The sequence below is a fragment of the Triturus cristatus genome, chromosome 9 (genome assembly GCF_964204655.1).
Source record: "Triturus cristatus chromosome 9, aTriCri1.1, whole genome shotgun sequence".
NCBI lineage: Eukaryota > Metazoa > Chordata > Amphibia > Caudata > Salamandridae > Triturus > Triturus cristatus.
The window spans coordinates 768,461,951-768,483,046 of NC_140592.1; the positions used below are offsets into that span (position 1 = coordinate 768,461,951).

At 50.0% G+C, this 21,096-nt stretch overlaps 1 protein-coding gene across 1 annotated transcript in view; it reads right to left on the minus strand.

The window, feature by feature from the left end:
• Nucleotides 1-21,096, minus strand: part of ARID4A (AT-rich interaction domain 4A) — a 326,144-nt gene that overhangs the window by 84,179 nt on the left and 220,869 nt on the right. The window contains exon 15 of the mRNA XM_085626128.1: nucleotides 4,055-4,289. Within this exon, the coding sequence (XP_085482254.1) occupies nucleotides 4,055-4,289 (235 nt within the window). The remainder of the gene's footprint in view (nucleotides 1-4,054; nucleotides 4,290-21,096) is intronic.

A 21,096-nucleotide genomic window follows, 5' to 3' on the forward strand; every position in this document is an offset into this window, starting at 1 on the left:
TTCAATCGCAGCCCCGCATGCAGGGCACTGCAATTCCGAATTCCTGGCCCACCTTCCAGTCAAAAATCTAAGAGGCAAAGAGCCAGCTCTAAACTGGAAGTAGAGTTTCCTGTCGCCCACATTAGTCACCACATCCCAGTATTGTTCAAGGCTGGGGGAGTCTTTAAACTCCAGAAAATTTCCGGACATCCCTGATGCTCTGCTCAATACCTGGGAATCAATTCTTTCCCAGTATGCTATTTTGAGAGAACTTTTTGATGGAAACTGGGCAGTAGCTGGGTCAGTCCACATCCCTTCCATACCCATGTCTTTTAAAGACGCATGTAAGTTCTTCAGCCACTCTATTTTATTGAATTACGTAATGCAATACTGTCACCTTAACAATAATGGAGCACAAATATGCACAACATTAATGTCTGCCAAAAGACAGCAATTCCAGAATACATAATGAAAAAACATACAATTATGTATACTAAAGATCATTTGAATGCCAAATATATTTTTCATTTTAATTCTCTTGCTGTCTTGTCCTAGTGCTAGAAACATTATTGTTGTGTTCTTGATGTAAAATTACTTGACAAGTATAAAGCCGCATTTGTTTATGCGTGTCATAAAACACTTAAAAAGTCTCTCATAAGTTTTAATCAACAACCGATCATATAATTAAGCAAACTTGTTTAAAGATAAAATACGTTGAGACATTTGCTGAGCTGAATTTATGTTATTAAGTGAACCTAATGTAGACTATCATATCAGTTTATTTGATAGGCAAGGGGTGCGTTTCTTTGGGGGAGTGCACGTGTCGTTTTCAGTATTCCAATAAAAAAAAATTATGAGACTGTACGGGCTTTCTGTAACCAGAGATCTGAGGCATGTGGAAATGTGCCAATCTTGGGTAGGATTTAAGGGAGATAGTTTTCTTTTTTGAGGTAGATGGCAGAAACAGCAAATGCAAATGATATTATGCGGCACTTGTAATAGTCTTGCACTAGAGGGTACCAAAGCTGCACACATCAAGGAAATTCATTATTAGAGTCAGCGCGCATGCGCTGCTCGGCGAGACTTTAGTAGGTGAGTTTTCAAAGTGCTGATGAAGGCTGGCGGTTCGCACGTACACGCTCGCGTGAACGCAAGCTTGTCGCTAGCCAGCAGCACTTTGAAAAATCACCTACTAAAGTCTCTCCAAGCAGCGCATGCGCGCTGACTCAGCGAGACCTAAAAACATTATATACAACTATAGTATTGTACTAAAAACCAAAATTAATACAAAATATGTGTGTTAGTTTATTTGTTTATGCAATGTGGTCAATTGTCCTTGCTTGTTGTAATTCATTTTTGTTATAGTTTTTATTGTTAGGTGTGGGATATAAACAAGGGAGGGTGGATGTTGTGAAATAGTATTTAAATTAGATAGGAGTAGTGGAGAGTTATTTGTGGAGAATTAATAGAAGTCACATTTTTATGCCAAACTGAAGTGGTGTGGAGTGATGCTGAGGTGGTTGTGAGTAGTGGCGGAGGTGATGCTCAGGTGATCAGGAATGATATTGAGGTGATGCTGAAGTGGTGGTGCGCTGGTTCTGAGGTGATGCCTAGGTGATGCTGAATGATGCATATGTGGTACTGAGTGATGCTGAGGTGGTGCTGAGTGATGTTGTGGTGATGAGTTATGCCGATGTTGTGTAGCTGAACTGGTGCTTATGTGGTGCCAAGTGATGTTGTTTTTGTTCTGGTTGAGGTGTTGCTGTATTGATGCTGAAGTGGTGCTGCTTTGGTTCTGAATTGCTGCTGGTGTGGGGCTGTGCAGGTGCTGAGCTGGTGTTGCACTGGTGGTGGTGCACTGATGTGGAGGTGGTGCTGTTCTAATGCTGAGATGGTGCTGTGTTGATAATGGTGTGTACTGTACAATGGGGGGGGGGGGGGGGTAAAGGAAGCACGCACCACAGCTGTGCACTGTAGAGACATGTCAAAGGTAGCACGCACCACAGCTGCACAGAGGCATTATTTAGCAGCTGGTGCCAGCAAGCACGCACAAAAAGCAATTGCTACTAATCAAGGGCCCATGTGCACACCGGCAGACACCAGCTCAAATTAAGCCCCCAGCAGGGGCCTGCGTTACACCCCTGGATCCAGCGAGCCCCAAGAGCCTGGACTACTACACACACACACAAACACACTCAAAGGAGCTGTAATACAAGGGACGTCTGGTACGCAGTGGCTGATCTGTAGGCATCCTGTAGGGTGAAATGTGCTGGCTTTCTGAACTGTGCTAATAACTAAGTGCCCATGTGCGCACCGGTAGACACCGGCTCAAATTAAGCCCCAGCAAAGGCCTGCGTTAAGCCCCTGGATCAAGCGAGCATCAAAAGCAATGTGGGGAAAGGAAACCCGCACCACAGCTGTGCACTATGCAGAGATGTCAAAGGTGGAACGCACCACAGCTGCGCAGAGGTGTGAAAAGAAACACGCACCACAGTGATGAAAAAACGCTAATGGTAAAAGGTGCAGTCAATTTTTAAGATGGTACCAAAAAAGAGGCGACTATAGAGGCCAACTACAGAGTACAGCAAATGTCTTGACAATAACATACTAATACAAAGATAACGGTGCAGGAAGAGAGTGCCGACATAGATGAAGTGCGAGTGCTGGAAAAAGAAGCACACACTCTTGTGGCGGTGGGGTCTGTCCCTTGGCCGGGGTGGAGGGGACGCGCCTTGTAAGGAAAACTGCAAGGTCTTAAAATGAAACCTAATCCACAACAGATGGCACGCTATGCGCCACTGCTCGCTCCCGACAGCTAAACGCTGTGGTAGTAAACATTTTCAGAAAACGTGGGACATGCACCCGCCTTTAGCCAATTGTGTGCTTTCATTTTTGAAAGCCACACACAAAGACCAATAGCATGTGTGGGAAATTGAACACCACACGCACGAGTTTGCAGAAAGTCTGAAGTGATTCCAAGAGGCCTTCTCCTAGAGCAGCACATGCGCGCTTTCGCTAGGCATGACCTAAAAATAAAAATCTGAAATACCTACTGTGCTGGACAATGTTACAGCCACCCAGTCACTGACTACTTGATAACACAAACTAAAACGAGCATTTTCAATGCAATAGGTCTCGCGTTTGAGAGCGTTTAAGCTATTGGCATTGACAGTGACAATGCCTTTTATTTATATGTTTTTAAAAGCAACACATATATAAAAGGCATTGTTATTTCTAACGTCAATAGCTATCTCTCGCAAATGCGAGGCCACTTTAATGGTGGCCGCACCCCTTTCTTTAGGCGCTGCTTGCCGTATTAAGGCTACAGTGAGAAGCGTCTAAAGAAAGGGGCGCGGCCAACATTAAAATGAAAGTGCGTATGGGGCACTTTCACCCAAAGCAGATTTTATTTTAAGAAAGCTTCTCTAGCACACCCGCTAAAGTGAAAGTGGCCCGCGCTGGTAATTAAATAAGGAAATAGGTGCGGCCGCTACAGTTAAATAAATACATTACTAATAATATAAAAGCGTGCAGCGATGTGGTGGGTGAAATAGGGGAAAGATCATTAAAGAAAATAGTGCTCACCGACTACATAACACAGACCATGTAACACAAGTAATAAGCCCAGTCGTTATATGAGGTTACAAATGCAGACAAGGCGGTTCCAAGGCGGGACTACTAAGCCTAGTCACATATTAAAAGCAACGATTTTGCAAGGACAGTAACAGGAGCCAATTGAAAAGATGGACGGGAAATGGACGGAGTTTCTATGACACATACCTCAATACAGCATGCCTTGCGGAGCAGTGCATGCGCTGCCCAGGCTCAACCGAAGAACGGTACTGTAATGTATAATCTGGGAAAAGGCGATGAAGAGCGCCAAATTGAAGTGTTCATTAAGCCACACTTCTTTTCTTTACCATGGGTGCATTCTACAGACCAGCAGCAACAAAATAACATGATCTGCTGTACAGATGGAAGACTGCTGCAAGAGCTCATGCAGAATGAAAAATAATTTATTTGTAAATCGTGATTAAACTGTATGTAGTGTGGAAGATCCAAAAGTGATACTTACTCGTGGTGATCGAAATTCTAATTCCTCTTTTTCGCTTTCACTGCTGGAGTCAATACTTTCTTCAACTTCTTGCTTTACTTCTAATGGGGGAATTTCAGGTTCTACTTGGACTCTGTCCTCCATTGGCTCTTCCACTTTAACCTCTTCAACTAGCACTGGTTTAGGATCATTATGGTGTATAGTCCTGAACTGAATATTTGCAGAGCGACAGTATTCTTCAAATCCATAAAGATACCTACATGTGAAAAAGCGCACAAATATTAGACTAATGGTAATCTCAAACAGAGTAAAATAAATCACGCCAAAAAGCAACATAATGAAACAGACACTGACTAAAGAGGATTCATGTGCAGAAAGTAATTGTGTTCGGGATGAAGTTTTTTTGGGCAAACTTGACTAAACCCCTAGATTAAAAAAATAGGAAGCTATATCATACACTCCATTAAACAGCAATAATGAGCTAATTGCACGCAAAGCAGTTCCTTACTGCCAATTTAACAGATTTACATGTTGCTAAATCTTCAAAATCACGCCAAGCAACACCAAATAAGATCTAAAAATCCACAAAATATCTACACTTTAGGCCTATCATCTACCACGGAGTGTTAATGTAGTATAGCAAATTGCTTTGTGGTGCAAATACATTTAAGCCTGCAAGACAAAAATAAACCAACTAATATCTTAAGGCCCATTTGCAAAGCATAATAGTTTACAACAATGCATACATTCAGTAAAACTTTATGTTGGGAAAACAGATTCACGACCTTAGTCCCTTGTGACTAAACTCAGTGTATGCTAAGATTTTGGCTTTCAAAATAACTTCAATAGTGTTTTGTTGGCTTGTTGTCCAAATATTAAAGCACAAAGCTGAACAAAAAATAAAGAGCCTATTTTAGAGAAGATGAGAAAGAATACGAGGAGAAGAAAAGGACATGATTTAATGTCATCTATAGTACCATGCAAGGCACTCACAAGCTTCTCTCTATCACAAATTGCGAATTGGCACACTGTTCTTTAAGTGTATTTGTTTGAATATAGAGCTTAAGTGATTAACGGAAAAAAAAATCCTTCGCCACTACCCTTCAATATTGAATATGCTACTTACCAGTATGCATCTGTTCTTGGCATGTAGGGCTGCTGACATTCATATCTGTGCATAGATCGCCGCCTAGTGTTGGGTCCGGATGTTTGCACGTTGTTGTCCTGGAAGAGTCTTCGAAGTATCCTTGGATAGGTGACTCCTCCCCTGGACTACAGTGCGCATGGGCATCCTCTCCATCCTCAGATTGTTTTTCGCCATTGTGGCAGTGATGGAGTAGATACAGAAAGTGATGACCATGCTTGCAGTAATTCTGAGAGCTGCAGCTGCGACAGGCGCCGGGGAGGAGGGAGGGCGATATGAATGTCAGCAGCCCTACATGCCAAGAACAGATGCATACTGGTAAGTAGCATATTCAGTTCGAGGCATGTGGGCTGCTGAATTCATATCTGTGCATAGAATACATAGCAGTGCCCTCTATTAGCGGCGGCTACCCGTGCCAGCTGCAGCGGTCTGAAAAAGTGTCTTGAGAACAGCCTGTCCTACAGCTGTCTGCTGTTTTGACTGCACATCTACACAATAGTGTTTTGTAAATGTGTGTGTAGTGGACCATGTGGCTGCTCTGCATATATCATGCAGGGGAATATTTCCTAGGAAGGCCATGGAAGCCCCCAATTTACGTGTTGAGTGGGCTCGTGGTGGAATAGTTAATGTGCGTTTTGCCTTTTGATAACAGATTTGAATACACTTAACTATCCATCTGGCTATCCCTGCTTTGGAGATGGCGTTACCTTTGTGGTGTGGGGCAAAGGCAACGAACAGTTGTTTTGTCTTCCTGAATGGTTTAGTCCTGTCGATGTAGTACATGAGGGCCCTCCGTACATCTAGTGTATGTAGTGCCCTTTCTGCAACAGTTTGTGGGTTTTGGAAGAAAACGGGCAGTTCAATAGTCTGATTCATGTGGAACTGCGATATTACCTTGGGCATGAATTTGGGGTTGGTACGTAGTACGACCCTGTTGGCGTGAACCTGAATAAATGGCTCTTGAACGGTTAGTGCCTGGAGTTCACTAACTCTTCTGAGGGAAGTGATCGCTACTAGGAAGGCCACTTTCCAGGTAAGGAATTGAATCTCGCATGAGTGTAGAGGTTCAAAGGGTGGACCCATCAGGCGTGTGAGGACCAAGTTGAGGTTCCACATTGGAGCCGGTGGGTGACTAGGTGGAATGACTCGTTTGAGCCCTTCCAAGAATGCTTTGATGGCAGGCACTCTGAATAGAGAGAGGTGCTGCCTGGTTTGCAGATAGGCTGATATTGCGGTCAAATGGACACGTATAGAGGTGTACGCCAGATTGCATCGATATAGGTGTAAGAGATAACAGATGATGTTTTGGATGGATGCGTCCAGCGGGTTGATGTCATTATTACCGCAATAAATGACGAACCTTTTCCATTTGGCTGCATAGCAAGCTCTGGTAGTGGGTCTCCTGGCCTCCTTGATGATGTCCATACAGTCAGGTGGCAGGTTGAGATAGCCAAACTCTAGGACTTCAGGAGCCAGATCGCCAGATTCAGCTGTTGCGGATCTGGGTGCTGAACCTCTCCATGGTTCTGCGTCAAATGCGCGGGTTTGATCCGCAGCCTTTGATGCGGCACCACGGAAAGTTCGAGGAAGGTGGTGTACCACGGCTGGCGTGCCCACGTGGGAGCAACTAGGACGAGTGTCAGGGAGTGTTGTCGGAGTTTGCGGGCCACTAGCGGTATCAATGGCGCTGGGGGAAAAGCGTACGCAAATCTGCCGGACCAGTTCATCCATATCGCATTGCCCTGCGACTGCGGATGTGGGAATCTGGCGGCGAAGCTTTGGCATTTTGCGTTTTCGCTTGTCGCGAATAGGTCTATCTCCGGATGACCCCACTGCTGAAAGTACGGTTGGAGTACTGATGGGTGTAACTCCCACTCGTGCATCTGGTGGCTGTGTCTGCTGAGCAGATCCGCCATCTGGTTGTCCTTGCCAGGGAGGTGTTCCGCCATGAGGAACATGTTCCTTTGAATGGCCCACTTCCACATGCTCTGAGCCAGATGAGACAACTGTGGAGAGTGTGTGCCTCCCTGTTTCTGTATGTAGTACATTGCGGTCATGTTGTCCGTCCGGATCAACACGACCTTGTTGCATAGATGTACTTTGAATGCCTTCATGGCTAGGAAGATTGCCATCAATTCCAGAAGGTTGATGTGCAACTTCTTTTGTTGTGTTGTCCATAGTCCTTGCACTGTGTAGTGGAGTACATGAGCTCCCCATCCCTGGAGAGACGCGTCCGCTGTCAGTACTATCTGTGGGACAGGCTCTTGGAACGGTCGGCCCTTGCAAAGGTTTTGTGGATTCCACCAATGCAGAGAGTTGTATGCCCGACCGCTCACCAACACTAGGTCCTTTAACTGTCCTTGAGCCTGATTCCACTGACGTGCTAGGCACTCCTGAAGTGGGCGCATATGTAATCTCGCGTGCGGGACTATGAAGATGCAGGAGGCCATCATGCCTATCAACTGCATAAACACTCGCGCTGGAAGTGAGTGATTGGGTCTGAATTTGGAGATCAGCAGTTGTATGCTGTCGATCCTCACTAAATTTGGCTGAGCTGTGGCCGCCAGAGTGTCTATAGTCGCACCTAGGTACTGTTGTACGTGTGCGGGCTGGAGATGGGACTTTGGATAATTTAGTGAGAATCCCAGACTGTGAAGAAGGTGAATGGTGCGGGACATGTGGCTTGCACATTGCTGGGCTGACTTCGCTTGAACGAGCCAGTCGTCTAGGTAGGGGTAGACATGTATATGCTGCCTCCGTAGATGTGCTGCCACCGTAGCTAGGCACTTCGTGAAAACCCTGGGCGCTGTTGTCACGCCGAAGGGAAGGACTTTGAACTGATAGTGCTGCCCCTGAACAGTGAACCTGAGGTATTTTTTGTGTGAGGGGTGGATGGGTATGTGAAAGTACGCATCCTTGAGGTCCAGTGTGGCTAGGAAGTCTCCCTGCTTGAGAAGCGGAAGGACTTGCTGTAGAGTGAGCATGTGAAAGTGCTCTGAAAGAATGTACTGGTTCAGGGGTCTCAGGTCTAATATAGGTCTGAGCGACCCGTCCTTTTTTGGAATTAAGAAGTAGAGGGAGTACACTCCCGCACCCTGCTCGTGGATGGGTACGACCTCTATAGCGCCTTTTAGAAGCATACTTTGCACTTCTTGCTGTAAGAGCGTTAAGTGCTCTGAGGACATAGGACGGCTTCTTGGTGGTATTGTGGGTGGAGTGGAGGTTAACTCCAGACAGTAACCGTATTTTATAATATCTTTGACCCACCTGTCCGTGGTGATGGAATTCCACGTGGACAGGAACCTTTGTAGCCTTCCCCCGACAGGTGTTATGTGGTCGGGAGGAAGGGAGAGGGCGTCACTGCTTGTTCTTGGGGGAGGACCTGGTGTTGCCGTAGCCGCGTCCTCTGCCTTTTGTGCTGGAGCCACGATATCCACCTCGGGTGTTTTTATCATAGGTGGTCTGTGTATTGCCTTTGTTATATGTTTGTTGTGACCCCTGTCCTCTACCTGCTCCCTTGTTTCCGGGGCGACGAAAGGAGCCGCTCCGAAAGGACTGAGTTTGTAGGGCGCCCATGGACTTTGCAGTGTCCGTATCCTTTTTTATCTTTGAGGGTGGTGTCAACCTCTGGCCCGAATAAATAGTCGGGGTTGACGGGCTGGTTCAGTATATTGTTTTGTACTTCAGGCTTGAATCCTGAGATCCGTAGCCAGGCATGTCGTCGCAACATGACGCTTGTGTTTATGGCTCTGGCAGCCGTGTCTGCAGCATCTAGTGCGCATTTGATGGAAGCGTTCGTTAGTAGCTGTCCTTCTCTGATGAGCATTTCTGCGCCTTCCTTGAACTGGTCAGGGAGATGTTGGAATATTTGCTCCAGTGTGTCATAGTGCGCTCTATCATAGCGAGCAAGGAGCGCTTGAGTGTTGGCAGCTTGGGCGGCAACTCGCTTGCCAGAGGTTTCTAACACCTTGGACTCTTTGTCCGGGGGAGGAGCGTCACCTGTTTGCGAGTGTGCCCTCTTGCGTGCATTCGCTACGACGATGGAGTCGAGTGGTAATTGTCCTCTGATGTAAGTAGGATCCCCAGGTGCTGATCTGTATTTTTTATCAATCCTGGGGTTTATCACTCGTGCCCTGGTGGGTTCTTTGAAAATGTCCTTGGCTGGTTTGAGGACCCCCTTCAACATTGGCAGAGTCTTTACATGTCTTTCTGAGGATGCAAAGGTGTCCATTAGAAAGTCATCTTCGATGGTATCAGAGTGAAGCTGTACCCCATGGTTATTGGCAGCACGTTCGATAAGAGCATTGAACGCCGCAGTATCCTCCGTAGGAGATGTCTTTGCCCCATAGAGTTGTTGATCCTGTGCATCGAGAGGTGCACTGGGGTCTGCAGGGTCGCCCCAAGTTTGATCAGGGTCCTGCTGGTCATCAGGGTCCGTGTCTACATGGTAGGGGACTTGGTCATCCATGTAGTCCTCCAATGCGTCTGTATCGGAGCGTGTGGGGGAGAACCGGTGTGGATCCTGGTAGGATGAATGGAAGGGTTCATAAAGGAGAGGTTCCGATTCTGCAGGCAACTTCCTTTTTAGTGGGATCCTGAAAGGGTCCAATGGCGGCTCCGAAGTTATCCTTCGGTCGTGGAGAATCATCCTGCCAGTGTCGGCGTCGATGATACGTGCCGGAGACGTCTCAGCAGGTGTGACCGTAGGTTGGGTGACCCGTGTCCTGAGTTGGAACATTTTTGGGATTGTCGACGGAGGCAAGCCGAAGGTAATGTTGGTCGGCACCGAAGAGGCTGCTGGAGCTCCGATCGAACCGGAACCCGACGTGTCCTGGAGGACAGTTGTGGTTTTGCTGCCTTGCGTCGCACCAGGTCGTACTTGGGGCGCCTTCGAGGCTTTGGCACCGGCCAGGCTCGTAGAGGCGGCCGTAGATTTTTTCGGCGCCGGCGGTTCATCGAGTCGAGGTGAAGAGATCACCGTCGAAGTCTTCGATACCTGAGGCTTAGGTGTCGTCGAGGGAGCGATGCGAGACACAGCAGGCGGTACGGCCCTTGGTGTCGTTGGTGCCGGTAGCCGAGCAGGTTTGTCGGTGCCGATGGCTTTTTTCCGTTTGTCGACTCCAACGTCGCCCGCTTCAAGTTCGGCACCGAAGTCCCTCTTGGTGCGGTCGGTGCCGACGCGGTGCGCTGGCGTCGAAGGCCTCGATCCGACCAGCGCCACTTTCAGTTTCGGTTTCGGTGGAACCGGAGCAGCTTTCGGTTTTGTGGTAGGGAAACCAGCCTGTTTATGTAGTAATGGCTGCCGCTGAACGTCCGAGGCCGGGGCCGAAGAACTGCGGGATGGGTCTCGGGTAAGGCCCGAAGGCGATCCCTCGACCGGAGCCATAGGCTGTGGCACTGGTGTTTGAACGGTTTGAACAGGTAGGCCTTGTTCATCATTGGAGCTACTTTCTTCGGCCCCTAAGGCCTCCTCGTCGTCTCCTACCTCGGTGTCGTCTTCACCTCTGTGGAAGAGTGACTCGTCTACCTCGTCCGATCCGGGTTCGTGTTCGGAAACGGGACTGGAGGGCAAGACTTCCAATTCCTCGACGTCTTCGGCCTCGTCGAAGATGTCTGTTGGGGCCGGTGCCGCGTGCTGCGCCTCAAGTCTCGCCGCTCGTCGATTCCGCAGAGTCTTCTTGGAACGGAACCGGGCACAGGCCATGCATGTCGATTCGTCGTGGTCTGGCGAAAGGCATTTGTTGCACACCGGATGGACGTCGATGTGTGGGTACTTCGCATTGCATACCGGACACCTTTTGAATGGCGTCCTCGATTCCATCGTCGAAGTAGTCGATGGACAGGTAAATGCGAAAAAAGTCGGTGCTGAAAGTTAGTAAACGAACAGGATTGTATCGAAACCCGATCGATAAACAGTACCGACGCAAACTAAAGGCCTTTTGGCCTCGAAAAAATATTTTCCTAACTTGAGCTAAGATAGCACATCCGAACCCAATGGCGGAAAAAAACAATCTGAGGATGGAGAGGATGCCCATGCGCACTGTAGTCCAGGGGAGGAGTCACCTATCCAAGGATACTTCGAAGACTCTTCCAGGACAACAACGTGCAAACATCCGGACCCAACACTAGGCGGCGATCTATGCACAGATATGAATTCAGCAGCCCACATGCCTCGAACATTATAGTACATGTCTTTTCATTACCCACAGACATACCCTGCTCGTCTAGAGATTTTTTACACCTTGGTCCTGAGGAAGGTGGCTTGGCCACTGAAAAGCGCGTAGACCAGACCAACACTATTCTTGAGGAGTGGCCCTGGGGAGTTAATTCTATCTATTTGTTTCTGTTGGAAACCTTTTACACCGCTCTCTCAAACATACCTAGGTGCCCCACAAAAGATCGAATCTCTTGTTTTGATCAGTGTATTATTTTTATTTTTTTAAACTTTGTTTATTGAAAGTTTTATGTCATGACAATACATTCATACAAAATCAAAAGGAAAACCATAAGCAGAGGCAGGTGGCAGTGCAAGTCTCAAATCGCATTAGCATCAGATCCAGTGTAGTCGCAGGGAGCAATTGAGCATTCGTGTACAATCGAATGAGGTTTGATCACTTGTATACAGGGCAGAAGCCTCCGGCAAAAGGCCAATACACATTATAAACACCTGGCAGGGGCGTGAGGGACCCTTCAGACAGAGTTAAACCATGCGCTACACACCTCCCATAGTGTACTCTCAGTCAAACAAGCTCGTATAACGTACACTTACAGACAGTTCTCGCGCCCTGGAGCATCGTGGCGGAAAGGCCCAGAGGGACCGTCAAAACCGCAACCCACCCCCACATGTCCACAGTGTCACACAGCCTTCCCTAAGCAGGATTTCCATCAGTGAGGGCAGGGTCCGGACCGGCATCGGTCAGGGGAGGGGCGTCTGTTGTCAGAGCCTCCGGATACTGCAATAAATAACTTTGTAATGGTCCCCAGATATCGGCTGGGCGGGACTGGGCAGGGAGCAGTTCGGAGTATGTCAGTACTTGCTCCTGGCAGTATACCAGGTCCTTGAGCCATTCCTTAAATTTCGGAGCCCGTCCCCGTCCCCACCGACAAGCTACGCGCCGTTTCGCCAGCAGTAGCGCCGTCGTAACGAATTTGCGGCTCGCCCGTGGGATAGGTTTTGTGTATCCCAGTAGCGCCTGTATGGGGTCCGGTGCGAAGGGCAGCTCTATCATCTGTGAAACGGCAGAGCACACCTGTGTCCAGTAGCTCTGAATAGTGGGGCATATCCAGGACAAATGTAGGAAGTCCGCCTGGGGGGCATGGCATCTCTCACAGTTGTCCGAGTCCTGTAGCTGAAATCTGTATTTGGTGGCCGGGGTGCAGTAGAGACGGTTCAAGAATTTAAAGTGTATGATACGGTGTCTACTGCTCGCTGAAATCTGTGCCGTCTGCAAACAGCAGTATGTCCACCTGTCATCCCCGAGTTCTAGCCCCAGCTCCCGCTCCCACTCCCCGCGTGCCCGGGATACGTCAGGTGCAGCATCAGAGCGGACTGCATGATACAGTATCGAAACTAAATGGGAGGGTGAGGTGGCCTGTAGGACCCCGTGTAGGGGAGCCATGGTGTCAGGTTCAGACGGGAAATCCGGCAGGATGGCTTTCATGCCATGCCTCAGTCTAAGGTAGGTGAAAAGTTCCAGGGGGGGTAGGCGTGTATCCATCAAAGAAGCTTCCCTGGTCACGAAAGATCCCGTCCGAGAACAGATCTCCCCATCTATGGAAGCCCAGCTTGCGAAGCAAATCTTGAAACAGTTTCTCTTGGAGAAGAGGAAGCTGTGAATGATAAGAAAGCGGGAGAAGAGGGGAGTACAGGAACGGACTTCCCACTCGCTTCGACAGCTCCAGCCAAGCCCTCACCGTGCCCTGCAGAGCGTTATAACTGGGAGTGGAATGCGGGAGCACACTGTGCAGTAGGCCAGACAGGGGCAGGGGCGCCGCTAGCCAGTCCTCCGCTGCGAGCTGGGGCATGAAAGCGATCGGGTGGAACCAGTAGTAAGCATAGTGCGCTTGGGCGCAAAGATAGTACAGTTCCAGGTCCGGTATATCGAATCCTCCGCACGAGTATGGAGAAGTCATCACAGCCCACCTCAAGCGGGGTCTCTTCCCACCCCATACCAAACGTATCAATTCAGATCTCAGACGAGTGAAGAAGTGCCTGCTCGGGGGAAAGGGAATATTCATAAACAAGTATAGGAGCTGGGGAAGCACCACCATCTTAATCAGGGCTGCTCGTCCAGCCATCGACAGGTGGAGCGCAATCCAGCGGTCGACACAAGAGGAGACGTGCAGCAATGTCGTGCCGTAGTTCATCCGCATAAGCTCCTCCCTGTCTCGAGAGATCTTAATGCCTAGGTACTTGACTTCGGACTCACTCCATTCTATGGGATAGTCGAGCGGGAAGGTCTGGGAGCCATCAGTAAGATGGAAGATCTGAGACTTCGACCAATTGATTTGTACTCCCGACATTTCCCCATATGTCAAGAATTCCCGGAGGAGAGGGTTCAGGTTATTTTGTGGGTCCCGCACGTACAGAGTAATATCGTCTGCATACATCGACGGCAATATCGGTCTCTGCTCACAGAACAGCGCTCGGTCTTGATGGCGCTGTCGGAGTCGCGAGGCTAGAGGCTCAAGCGCCAGTGCGAATAAGAGTGGGGAAAGTGGACACCCCTGTCTGGTCCCTCGGGCAATTCCGAAGGGTGCGGACGTCCTGCCATTGATTAAGACCCTGGCGCACGGACCGCCGTAAAGAATAGCTATCCAGCCCAGGAACACCAGAGGGAAACCCATGTGAGTCAGTACAGCCACCAGATAATCCCACTCCAAGGAGTCGAACGCTTTCGTAGCATCCAAAAATACCGCCACCATCTGTAGGCTGGGATCTACATTCTGCAAGGTCGCAAACAGTGTACGCAAGTTATGCGACGTCGCCCTTCCGGGTATAAAACCCGATTGATCCGGGAGTACCAGTCCCTCCATGAGGAGCGTCAAGCGATTAGCCAGGGTCTTAGCAAGGATCTTTGCATCACAGTTAAGAAGGGACAGGGGCCGATATGAGTCCGGGGACGTTGCCGGCTTGCCTGGCTTCAAGAGGGAGGTAATCAGTGCCTCTCTCATGGAAGGGGGAAGTTTCCCCAGCGTGTGAGCCTCGTCAAACACCTCTTTTAAAATCGGGGCAAGGATATCAATGTAGGACTTATAGAACTCTATCGGGAGGCCATCAAGGCCCGGGGCCTTCCCCGAGGCCATCTGCATTATGGCTTCCCGAATTTCGTCAACCCCCAGAGGAGCCATGAGGAACCGGCGCTGTCTATCAGAAAGCCATCCTAATGTGATGTCCTCAAAATATCTGTCCAGCTCCGGCTTGTGTGCATGAGTAGAGGAGTACAATGCAGTGTAGTGGGCAACAAACGTTTGCAGTATAGACTGGGTATCCCTGTGGAGTGCTCCCGAAGATCCATGGATCTCTAGGACATGGTTGTTGAAACGGGGCGGTCGTATCGCCCATGCCAGGAATTTACCCGGCCGTTCTCCCTCACCGTACCTATGCGCTTGAAAGTGCTTCCCCCTAAACCGAACCTCTCTATCCGCGGTGGCTTTATAGTCAGACAGGAGGTCACGGAACCTGGCCTGCGCCTCCGCATCAGTGGGAAACTCAGGGGCGGTCTCCAAGGCCCGGAGGGCGATCTCCAATTTACTAAGGCTCTTACGTAGGTCCCTGAGGACTCCCACCCCTTTTGAAATGCACAGCCCCCCGATGGTAGCCTTAAAGGCCTCCCAGACTACAGCGACACTATCCACCGTCCCACCATTGCGCTGAAAGAAGCTCTCGGTCTCCTGTGCAATTTCCGAGCGAAAGACCTCATCCAACAGGGCAGTAGGTTGCAATCTCCAGGACATCGGAGAGCCAGCAAGATCGACCAGTTCCACACCCATCAGGACCGGGGCATGGTCGGAATACGTGCGCGCTAGGTGTTTCACCCGGCATATCGTGGGAGCAAGGCCTGGGGAGACCAAGAAATAATCCAATCTTGCCCATGTGGCGTGTGCGGCCGACCAGTGCGTGCCCTCCAAGGTCGCCGGGTGCCTAGAGCGCCATGCGTCCAACAGATGGCGCTCAGTAAGAAGGTCGTGAACATATGCCTGCGAGCGAGAGTAGTGTTGAGGGCTGGGGTTTGCCCTATCTTTCAGGGGATCAATAGCTACATTAAAGTCGCCTCCCCATACCAAGTAAGTGGAGCCTATGCCCAAGATCTCCCCCCAGAGCACCCGAAGGCATTGCGGATCATCCGAGTTGGGGCCATAATAACACGCCAGTGTGAGCGTGTCCACACCAATGCGACCCCAGATAATACAATACCTGCCCTCCCTATCAGTCAGTTCACCCAGGCACACAAAGGGGGTGTGTTTCTTAATAAGGATTGCGACCCCCCGTGAGTAAGTGGAATAGGAGGAAAAGGAACGGTGCATGGCCCACCTTGATGCGAACAGTGACGGCCTGGACGGGTCTAGGTGCGTCTCCTGTAGGAAGGCCACGCTGATGTGATGTCTATCTAGGTACGCCAGGATCTGTCTACGCTTTCTAGGGTCTCCCAAACCCCTCACATTCCAGGTCAGAAAATTAAGTTGCCCAGTATAGTCCCTGCGTGTCTGTGGATCACCCATAAGGAGCAACAGTTCTCAGAAATAGTAAGCCAATATCACTGCCGCCCCTAAAAGGATGCAAAAGAAATGATGCAAACACTACAACACACCAATTAACACTAACAAACAGTAAAGAAAATTCCCCACCCCCCCCCCTCCACCCTCCACCCACAGCAGAATCCCAATCATGCCATCTGGACAGTTCCCTTCCTCCCCACCCTAAAACCAAACCCTTCTATGGCCAACGCCACTAGGGATTAACATTTAAACAGGGAAACAATGGGGTAATACCCTTCGGAGGTCAGTCTAGGTGGATACACCGTGTCTCCGCGATCCACGGGAGTGCGCCCGGTCAGAGGCCGAGCCCACTCCAGGGACAGGGAGCGCCCAGCGAGGTGAAATGTCCTGAGAGGCAGGTGCGCGGTAAAAGGAGGTAGGGCCCTGGTTACATCCCCCCACCCACAGCGCAGCCAGGCCTTCAAGTCCCCATATCATGGTCCGTGGCAGCATACATCTGCCTCAGCTTACCAACTGTCAACCATCTGCCACAGAAGCACCAGGTCAACGACTCTGCGTTGTCACACCGCGGCCAGCGAGGATGGGCTGTCCATATCTCGCCTCTTGACCCGCTTCAGAAATTCCTCAGCTTGTTGGGGTTTAGTGCAGAAAAATTGTTTCCCCTGGTGGGTGATGCGTAGTCGAGCAGGGTAGAGCAACGCATAATCAATTTGAGCAGCCCGCAATTTTTGTTTAACCTGGATGAATTTTTTCCGCTCTTCCTGGACCACTGGAGTGAAGTCTGGAAATATAGTAAAGGCAATGCCGTCATACGAGAGGGTCTTCTTCTCCCTCGCCACTCGGAGCGCCGCATCCCGGTCCCGGAAGTTTAGCAAACGGGCGATGATAGGGCGGGGGGGGGGGGGCCCCCGGCGGCGGCCTCGGAGCCAGTGATCTGTGCGCCCCCTCAACAATGAACTGCGGGGAGAGGGAGTCAGCCCCCACCACCGCGCGCAGTAGGCCTTCCACATAGTCCTCCATCTTGCCTGTGTGGGTCGACTCTGGTATGCCAAGTAGGCGAACATTATTCCTCCTACTGCGCGCCTCTAATTCCTCATTCTTGGCCGCTATCACGAGAAGGACTTTGTCCATGCGCGCTACAGTGTCTGATAGTTGTGTTGTGCGGTCTTCGGTATCAGAAACACGCCGCTCCGTTTCTGAGATACGTTCTCCATGACTGTCCACCTTGTGCACAATCGAGTCCATACGTGACTGCATGGAGTCCATTTTGTCCACTATGGTCGCCAGACTCTGCCGCATATCCAACAGTATGGATTTGACGTCGTCGCCCGCCTGGGCGTCCACCTTTTTCGACTCGAAGGTGAGGCGAGGCTGGCGGCTGTCCGGTTTCCCCATGCCGACACCGACAGGCAGACCACAGTAAAGGCAAGGATATAGTCGGGAAGGTCGGATCGCACGGTAGGCAACGAGGTGGAAAAGGAAACAAGGGGGAACGCAGCTCCGCAGGGGCAGAAGCGAGCCAGCAATGCAGGCTCAGGCACACCGCGACCTCCTCGAGAGCGCCAGTCAGCTCCCTCCACCGGAGGTGAGCCCGCGCGCCAGGGACGGGTCCAGTGCCCGGAGCTGCACTCGATCACCTGGGGCCACCACTCCCCTCGACAGTTGGTCCCCCGTTATCAGGGCAGCAGGATCGCCTTCACTCCGGGCCACCAATCGCCTTGAGCCAGTCAGGGGGGGGGGGGGGGGCAGAAGGGCCCGAACCGGGACCCTCGAGTACTCACTCGTAGCAGCCGTAGCTCTCCAGAGGGATCCAAGCCGATGAGGGAAGCAGGCCCCAGCGCCTCCAGGCCGATAGCGAGCTCCGCAGGTCCGCTGCAGCCTCAGCGCGATCTCAGACGCAGGCCTCTCCGAGCAGATTGTTACGCCGATCTGGTCATAGGCTCCCGCCGCCAGTGAAGCAGGTCTCACCGGGTCTCAAACTCCTGCTGTCCCCGCCGCTCGTCACATCCCACCCAGCGGAGGAGGAGACAGGCCACAGCGGGGGTGGATGGGTCCCCACAGCGCAAAGGCAGGTGATGCAACGCCGCGCTTCCCCAGCGTCCAGGAATGGCCGGGGGAGGTGATCGCCGCGGTCGTCTACAGCACACCCAGTCAATGCGCGTGCCCTCCGCCAGTTCTCGGCACAGCCGCCGCCGCGGCAGACGAATCAGTCCAGGGTGAGGGCAGCAGTCGGGGCGCTCGAGGTCCGCCGCAGCCGTAATGCAGGGAGGCCCTCTGACCACGTGTGCAGCGCCGCCCTCGCGTGGCGGCAGCTCCCCGGTCACGGTACCAGACGATAGCACACGCCAGCCGGCGCGGTCGGCAGCAGCCCCCCAGTCCGGTCCCACCGAGTTACTCAGGGCAAGGCAAAGCCCCGGCAGCAGCAGCGGAGTACGGGAATCCACCAGGGCTCGTTCTGGCAGTGAGTCGCCACTCTCAGGAAGGATTTTAGTAGGATTTTGCCGCTGGGCTGCGGGAGCTTCACCCACAGGCAGCCATTCCGCTGTGCGCCACCTAGCGCCTCCTTGATCAGTGTATTATTGTGTATATGTGGAATGAGTGAGTGAGAATGTTCTGGATTGGATGAGTAGGTATAGGATGTTGTGGGGTGATTGTATTTTTGTATTTATAGCAATGATTTGTGGATCATTTTGATGATATTGTGATTTTGACAAAGACTCACAAGTTTTGTATACAATGAATGTTTGTATAAATTTTTATTGACATGTATTGAAAAAAGATATGAAAATAATAAAGTTTTTAATGCTTGAAGAAAATTTGCGATGAATAAAGTAAAAAAAGAAATACAATTAGTTTTTTGTCATTAAGTGTGGGGTACTGGCTTGTTAGAACTGGTTCTCGTCAATCTAAAAGAAAGTAGGTCGGAATAGAGGTATTATACTAGTTGGTACGGTTCCCCCCGTCCTCTTGGACCTAAAAGTATCTTGGGGGGGGGGGCCTTTCTCTCTAACTCCAGCAAAGGGTATACCCGTGAGAGGGATTTTGCTGGGAAATCCTGTGACCCTCCCTAGGCAGAGCAGGAGTATCTATACCAACGCAAATTACATTTGGCTGTTTTTTGTTCATCCTGAATTGTGTGAGCGAAAGAGGCCATACGGTCTTCTGGGACTGCGAGTAAGATGTCACTGGCCATGTCCCGCAGGGTGATACCAAAGGGGATGGTGGACGGAGCGTTTGAGCAAATCAAACACTCACCCCCAGTCAACTGATCTGGGTTTAATCCATCATCATTCTTTAGCTCACCCCACCACCCCAGTTCAGACATAGCCATATGCAAATCAGTCTGACCCTGTGCCTCATGGGAACAGTCCAGCCCGAACTGCCAAGCCATGTCTTCGCTGGACCGGAAACAAGCATCCTGGGACCGGTTTCGGGTTCATAACCCTAATCAGCCAGGCTATCTTGAATCCAGTGGCAAAGTGAGCAAGGGACCCATGTCTGGGCACACCATGCCAACTTAGGGCAAACAAAGCGATACCAAAAGGGATGATGGACGGAGCGTTTGAGCAAATCAAACACTCACCCCCAGTCAACGATGATGGATTAAACGCAGATCAGTTCACTGGGGGTGAGTGTTTGATTGGCTCAAACGCTCCGTCTATCATCCCCTTTGGTATCGCCATGTCCCACAGGGTATCTGCACAGACACCCAGTAAGCACACAGCATTAACTGAACACTATGCTAGACTGGCGGAGGAAATCATTAGCCTGCCAAAAGCCTCAACCCTTTTGGATTTCCCATCCAAACGAGTGGTAAGGAACAAGTTGGGATTCACTTTACTGGTTGAGACCTGAACCACTAGTCCCCCCTCAATGTTTCACACTCTCTCTAGTACAATGATTATTAAGAAAATCAGGGTCACCAGGAACTGGTCTGTGATGTCTGACCACCTGCCTATTTACAAGTGGGCAGGAACAGGAGTTCGACCAAGTAGGCACCAAGGTATTAGTGAGGGGATAGTACAAATGTAAAAAGGGCTCTGAGGTAGATAACAATTTCTGTTAGTACATGTGTTTTGTTCTTAACTAGAGGCAGCTGCAATTCTAGAATTTCAGTTGCCCTCTGGGTCACTACTGCCAATGAGGCACTTTCTTCCACTGGTGGTCCAGTGTTGAATCAAGCCCCATCTCAGAAGAGGTGTCAAGACTAATTGCTTCTTGCAAATTCATGTAGAAGACATAATTTTTTAAGTGAGTGGGAGAAATCCATCGCAATCCCCACGATCATCTGTATCCTTGGATATCTTTGCTCTGAGTCAGGGCCAAAAAGATAATGGATACACTGCTTGTTTGTACGTCCTAGTAAAGTCGGAGTGCATGACTGACTGTTGCGCTTTTGTGGTTTAGTAGGTCAACACCTGTTGAGAAAGAGCTGGTGAAGCTGAAAGTGAGTAGAGAAAACTGAAAATGCTCCTGATCTACCTTGAACCGCCTCCAAGTCCTGGAGCGCGTATGAATACACGAGACCAGAGAGACACCTCATGCGGGTCCATGACATACATCTATATTCTGAGGTTGTAGCACGGTTTGAAGCCCGTTATTTAGGTGGGGAAATTGGTTACCTTGCACACAAACCCATTTTAGAAATCTTCGTAATATAAACAAGGTTGGTAGTGGCGCTCCGAATCTGCCTTAGCAGGCATGGAAACAAAATAATTGATGTCAGTGCAGGGGTTTGACATCAACCAATTAATAAACAGAGCAAAATACAGGGTTGTTTCAGCGAAAAAAAATTCTGTGCTAGTGCAGCCAGTCTCAGAAGATCACAGAGTGCAGGTTCAAAGGGGTAATATTATCCAAATTAGAAAGTACTGGTGGGAAACTGGGAACAGACAAAAGTGTGCCTCCTCAACCTTTGCATAGGCTTCTACTTTATGCTGGATGAGGGGGAGTGGGATGAGGGGGAGTGGGGCAAAAATGTCAATGTAGATTACTGCAAAAGGTCTGGGAAATTCTAGCTGCCATGGACTTGCTTAAAAAGAAAACAAATCTGTGGCATGTAACACACAAACACCTATGGGTCAGGCGGCAGAGTAGAGTTTGTGGCTGTGCGGCGAGAAAAGCAACTGGAAGGGGAAATACTTTTTTGTCAAGGAATTCAGGGCACATGTACGACCATTTCCTTTTGAGACTTTCAATT